Raw genomic sequence first — 6000 nt, 5'->3', positions numbered from 1 at the left:
ACATGTTGATTCGCTTTGAATGCATGCCACAGGCTGAGGAATGGATTTCCAGCGTATTCTTCCATTTTTAAAGATGCAGAGGGCCTCACCGCCAAAAAATTGACTATCCTGTTCTGAAAATGAGGAGCGTTTGGTTAAAGACGTTTGTTCATATTTTCCAGTATCCAAAACCACCAGATCCCTTGAGAACTATCTCTGAATGCAAAGCCTTCTTTTTCTTCCTATTGGGAAATTCAAGTGTCAAAGCCCTTTTCTGTGAAGCCATAGAACAAAAGTTGTTTTTGTATTTCTACATATTTCTTCAAAAGTTTCACTAACACATTACCAACTGCTAAATTATTTCATCCTCCCAGAGTCCTCTACAGATGCCTGAGCTCACTCCCTTTCTACAGAACCCTTGAGACTGTGTCTCAGCTGCTAACTTCTGGCTGAAGAAGACTGGATGGGACTCCCTTCTGAGTCCAGCAGCAAGCTGTCATCCAAAAAGTGAGCTGTGGGGTGATGCAAGACACTCCCTTCCCTCCGGATCTGAGTTAGCTACCTCATCTTGAAAGGATTTGTGGCTCAGTGATATCAGCTTAGAGTGAAATACAGATCACTTGTCAGCAGTTAATGATAATATTTACTTGCTTACCTCACAAGATCAGCACTGTAAAGTGTGAAACCTCTGCTCACCCTTGAAAATGAACTCCATAAACTCAAAATTTACTGTAAGACGTTGGCTTAAAAAGCAGGATCAGTTCCATTACTCTAAGAATATTTTCAGAACTTGGGGGATAGCGCTGGCACAAGAAACAATCTGGATCATGACGGTAATGTGGAATTCTTCTGTTGGAAAAGTAGCACTTTCAATCATCAGGTACTGTCAGTATTTTCGGTATCCCGCATTCCCTGCAGCTCTTGGCTCTCTGCGAGACTTCCTGACCTCTGCTCATTGCAGATCCTGCACAGATCCTTCATTGAGCTGCTTGTCTTAAACTCCGCTTGGCAATTCTACTCAGCAAAGGGGAGCAATGAATAAAAACTCTAATTTCCCTACAGAAAATTGTGGGATTCCGTGGGACAGAAGCATCTGTAGAACATCCAGGCTACAGACATCGTAATGCTTATACAAAGCCAGAAAGGAAGAAAAGAGCATTTTGCATCTGGTGCATTTGTCTATTCAAGTGCAACCTGATTGAGATCATTTGTACTCACAGGAGTCAAGGATGTAGTCCTGACCTAAACGGGGCAAGTATCATGCCTGCAAGATGCTAATCAGGGCTAAACCCCCTCTTCTCTTACTCTATTAGATACATACATACTGAATAGAACTATCTTACATGTTATAAACAAACGCATCTTGTGTGTGCATGGCAGTAACAAATATTGTGCATTTTATGTAGCGACACAAAAGTGTGAGCTCTCAACTGACGCTCCAGCACTTCACAGCATTTTCACTGGAAGCTGAGCAGTCCGCTCGAAGGAAGGCTATCTACTAATATTTGCTATCTCTGTATTTAACAGGCAACGTTATAGGAAACAGATACAACCCTGTCTGAGGAAGGGGCTTGATTCCAGGACTGCTGTGTTCCCAGGTGAAGTGACATTGGAACAGCAGTGCCACTGCAACAGGGAGCACAGAAAATTTCCACCTGGAAGGATCTGGTGCTTGAGACACACTGTGGGACGATGGAGACGTGAGTCTGTGCAAACGGGAGGGGACCCTTTCATAGAACCATAGAATGGCCTGGGTTGAAAAGGACCACAATGCTCATCTTGTTTCAGCCCCCTTGCTGTGTGCAGGGTCACCAACCACCAGACCAGGCTGCCTGGAGCCACATCCAACCTGGCCTCATTTTAAAGGGGAAAACTTTGAGAACCATATCCTACTTGTGAGGCCTTCAATGGGCCAAAATCAATTCCTGCTCCTAGACGTGATTTAATGAGGTCCAAGCCCCAAACTCAGCCAAGATGAGACAACTCTGGACATGCTAGTTCAGTTCTGTGCTGTATGCAGCTTCAGAAAGTAAATGCTGGGCTATGCAGAAGCTACATTACAAACTCTGCAAAGCATTGGTCATCTTTTCCTCCTGTGTTTGGATCTTGGTACACAGGTTGGATCCTAATCTATGACCGCCCTTATAGTAATACTTAACAGGTTGTCTCAACAGGAAGAAGTCAGTGCAATGACACGACTGAGTGAGATGCACGTGAACATACAGAGCATTAGTAAGGTTGCTAGTACGAATAGGTGTGTGGTTTATTAGCTCAGTCTTCTAAGGTAAACTTTACTGTGGCAACTTTACAGCTTTTCCAGGAGCTTTTCCCAGCCTTCAGAGCCCGCTCTGGCATTGATACTGGGCCCTGCACAGCTCCTGCTGCAGTGCGGCGCTCCCCTCCCCTCCTGGGAGACGTGAGGGAGCTGGACAGACTGTGGAAGGAGTCACCTTTCCTGCAGGATGGAGCTAAATTAGGCCTCACAATGGGAATGCAAGGCCTTTTTTTTTTGGCAATTAGCACAACCGTGCTGCTAATTTTAAGGAGCGCAGACAAGCAGTGCATCAGCTCAAAGTTCTTTGTTCCCATGGCCAGTCTGCCGTGCCCCATCCACACAAAGTACTGCCAGCAGTCCTGCACAGCACGCCTATTCAGTTTAGTCTGGCTTTAAATGTATTCCTATGCCGTTTCTTCTCACGTGTACCTTAGTTGCTCCAGTCCCCCCACCCGTTTCTTTGGCTTCCCTCCTTCCATGCCGCGGTGATTCCTCCCAAGCTCCCCCGACTCCCCCAGCCTCGCTGCCACCTGATGCAGCTCCCATCCGGCATCCCGCTCAGATCAGCCCCAACCCTGGGAAGGAGCGGGGCTCGGGGTGGGCACTCGGCCCCCGGCCCGCGAGGCAGCGGCCTCCAACGGAGGGCAGAGCCGAGCCTGCCCAGGGGAGGGGAGGCGGCCGTTCGCTGCCGCGCCGCTCCGTCCCGGCTTTGTTGTGCTCGCCGCCCGGGCTGCGGGCTAGGGGGCGGGGAAGCGAAGGGAAGGGAAGGGAAAGGAAGGCGGCCGCGTCTCCTCCTCCGCCTCCTCCTCGGCCCCGGCCCCACTCATGGCGACGCTGGGCACATCCGGGCTTCTCCTCCTCCTCCGGCGGCCGCCGCTGCCCTGAGCGCCCAACCCGACTCCATTAGCACGTCCCCTCCCCCTCCGTCTCCCTTCCCGGACCCAGAGGCAGGGGGAGCCCCGGGCAAGGCAGCGCCGGGCCCGAGCCGCGGCCGGGGACATGTCCAACCAAGGGGCTCGGAGGAACGGGCCCGTCAAGCTGCGGCTGACAGGTGAGGCTGAGCGCGGCGGCGGGGAACTCCGGCCGGGCCTGCCGCTGCCGACCGCCGCCGGTCGGGCACGGAGCGAGCCGGGGCGGAGGGACGAGGGGCAGCGGGGCTCTGCGGGACGGGGCGCGGCGGGGAGGGGAAGCCCGCGGCCCCGGGGGAGCGAGTTCCTGGAGCGGCGGGGAGCCCCGGCGAGCCCAGCTGGAGGGTGGGAGGGAGCGAGCGAGCGGGAGCTCCTCCATGTGTATTTGAGGTTGAACCTGGGCTTGGAGGCGTCTCTCAGGCCTCGTGAGGAGAAGGGGGAAAATACGGAAAGTGAACTCGTCCCTCTCCTCCCATCCTCTCCCCCGCTGCCCTCAGCGAGGGCTGCTCCCCGTGGGCCGCTCGCCTCGGGAACAAAACGCCCGCGGGAGCTGTGTGGCACCGGGCACCTCAGCCCGCGTCCCGCCGCCCCCACCGCTGCTCTTCTCTTTTTTTCCTTCGCCTTCTCAGCGTGAACTTGAAAGAAAATGACACACGCTTTGTTTTCATCTCTTTGTTTGTTTCTTTATATATATATATATCTATCTTTTTTTTTTTTTCTCCCAAGCCGACTTCCTTAGTGAAGGTTGTACACAGTCGGTTTGACATAGTGCCTTGTGTGGCCAGCTTTCTCTCAGAAGACCACTTGACCTCGGGTGTGTTAAAATAGCATAAAAAAACCTGCTCACCTGCGTGCAGGGAAGGAAAATAAGCCATTTCCAAACGCCTGAAGTGTGCTCCTTTACATGCAAGAACCCAGGTACATTGATCTAGAGAAGAAACACTGGAGCTCTCTTTAAAAAAAAAAAAATAGAGCGAAGTTAATAGGACAGAGCTGTTCAAAAGTAATGTAAGGCCCTCCCACGGCAGATAAATCCTATCTGGGGTTCCAAAGTGTGAGTGCTTGAAGGTAAGCCGTTAGAAAGCAAGAGATATTGCTTCAAATAGTCTTATTTGCAGATAGCGGGTTTAACCAACTTGCAAAACAAATATGTTTTAACAGAAACCTGAAGGATTTGGAATATTAACTTTAGGCACATCTGAAATATTTCCAGTTTGATGTCGTATAAATACAGATGTTTTCATACTTATTTTTGCAAGCATGTTATTTTTATAGAGAAGATGCAATGTATGTTTTGCTTTGGAAATACCTTGGGCTGAATTTATAATGTAGTTTTCATTGAGATGAGTGCCTGTATAGTACACTGAGAAATGTGTGAGCTAAACGTGGCTGGGACCGATGCATGGAGCAGTGCTGCCTTGTTTTTACAGTGCTTGGAAGCTTTTTCTTCAGGTTACTGCTTTATTGGTGCAATACTTTAATGCTTTTTTTTCCTCTGCTGTGAGTGCTTAGGCTTGCTTCTCTTCGAAACATTGCAAATAATGGTCTGGAGCCTTTAGTAAAAGCATGGAAAATACTGTTCAGGCGGTTGTCGGCTTCACCTTTGGATTTTGTATTCTGTTTTGTTTTATTTTGATTAAGGATTAAGTGCGTCTTCTAATCCTGTCTTTGACAACGTAAATATGTCATGGGGAGTGTAGCTGTGAGCCATAGGCAGTGGTTTTATGTACTGAGTGGTTCCCAAAAGAAGCAGGTACGTTCTTGAGGAATGATTCTGAGTTTTTCATTACCTTGTTTTTAAGGGAGGGTGGATGCAGAGCGCTGGATGCAAGCAAAGTCACCTTCAGAGAGACTGTTCCACTTTTAGCATCTCTGTGCAGTCGCTGAGAACCGGTTCTGTTATTTGGAAGCTTACATGAAATATTGACCTATTTCTCAAGTTAGAAAGACTTGAGGTATTTTGTGCTTTAGCAAACTGCGTGTTGTTTTGTATGTGGGCACTGGTTGTAGGGAAGCTTCATATGTTTAAGAAAAGCTGTTACAAACATTTGATTTTATTAATTGAGCTGACACGGTGTCAGTCCTTGCCTAGGCATAGTTCTAAGTGTGCTTTGTGGTTTTGATTACCCTTTTTGAGTGGAAAAGCAGTTTGAGAGCTCTCAAAATTCTAGAACTGTTTGGAATTAAAAGAATCTGTATATTCCAGTGTTTTAAAAGGTTTATTTTCAAGCTTGCAAATGCTCTATAATCTTAATTTTCTTTGGCTTTATGATGCTAGCAGTCTTCTGTTCTGGCTTGAATATTTATAGGATTAATTCTGTAAATATTGTGTAATACTTATCTTTCCTATCCGTTATCTCTAAATTAGATACTATAGATTGGAAAAAAAAAAAATGGATTCAAGAACTGGATTCAATTAGCAGTTTTTCAGGACATAAACATTAAAGGTTTAGATGGAAAACATTGTTTTGACTGACTGGATAAATGACAGGGTAATGTTTGATGTGAGTCCAAGAGCTGATCTGTAGTAGTGCCCAACTTCTCAGTCGATCCCGAGGAGCCAAATAAAATATTTAACCTAGGCCTCATTTTGCAAAAAAAGGTTGATTCTTTGTTGGGACCTTAAGAAAGTTCTGAGAAATGTTTGGCATACCTTTACACTAAGTGTTTAACAGTTTATTTAGGTCTGGGTTCCATAACAGAGAAAAACCACAGCGGTGGCATACTTCTAGTAAGTTTTTATTTGGTTTGCAGTGCATCTGTGTTATAAATGTTTCTTCAGAGGTTCTTCTTCTGCTTGTAGTCGTCATCCAGTCATCCTCTCCCATACTTAATGTG

General features: G+C 47.4%; 1 protein-coding gene across 2 annotated transcripts in view; it reads left to right on the top strand.

Moving 5' to 3' along the window:
* The first annotated feature begins 2930 nt into the window (after positions 1-2930).
* The window catches only part of SMURF2 (SMAD specific E3 ubiquitin protein ligase 2), a 52008-nt gene continuing 48938 nt past the window's right edge, over positions 2931-6000 (top strand). The window contains exon 1 of one of the 2 annotated variants that reach the window (XM_072351642.1): positions 2931-3305. In XM_072351642.1, coding sequence (XP_072207743.1) covers positions 3254-3305 — 52 coding nt within the window. In that variant the 5' untranslated portion in view covers positions 2931-3253. The remainder of the gene's footprint in view (positions 3306-6000) is intronic. The other variant, XM_072351641.1, reaches the window with a different exon arrangement.

This window comes from Excalfactoria chinensis, chromosome 17 (genome assembly GCF_039878825.1).
Source record: "Excalfactoria chinensis isolate bCotChi1 chromosome 17, bCotChi1.hap2, whole genome shotgun sequence".
NCBI lineage: Eukaryota > Metazoa > Chordata > Aves > Galliformes > Phasianidae > Excalfactoria > Excalfactoria chinensis.
The sequence above is the reverse complement of the archived record's forward strand: the minus strand, read 5'-3'. Positions and strand labels throughout refer to the sequence as shown.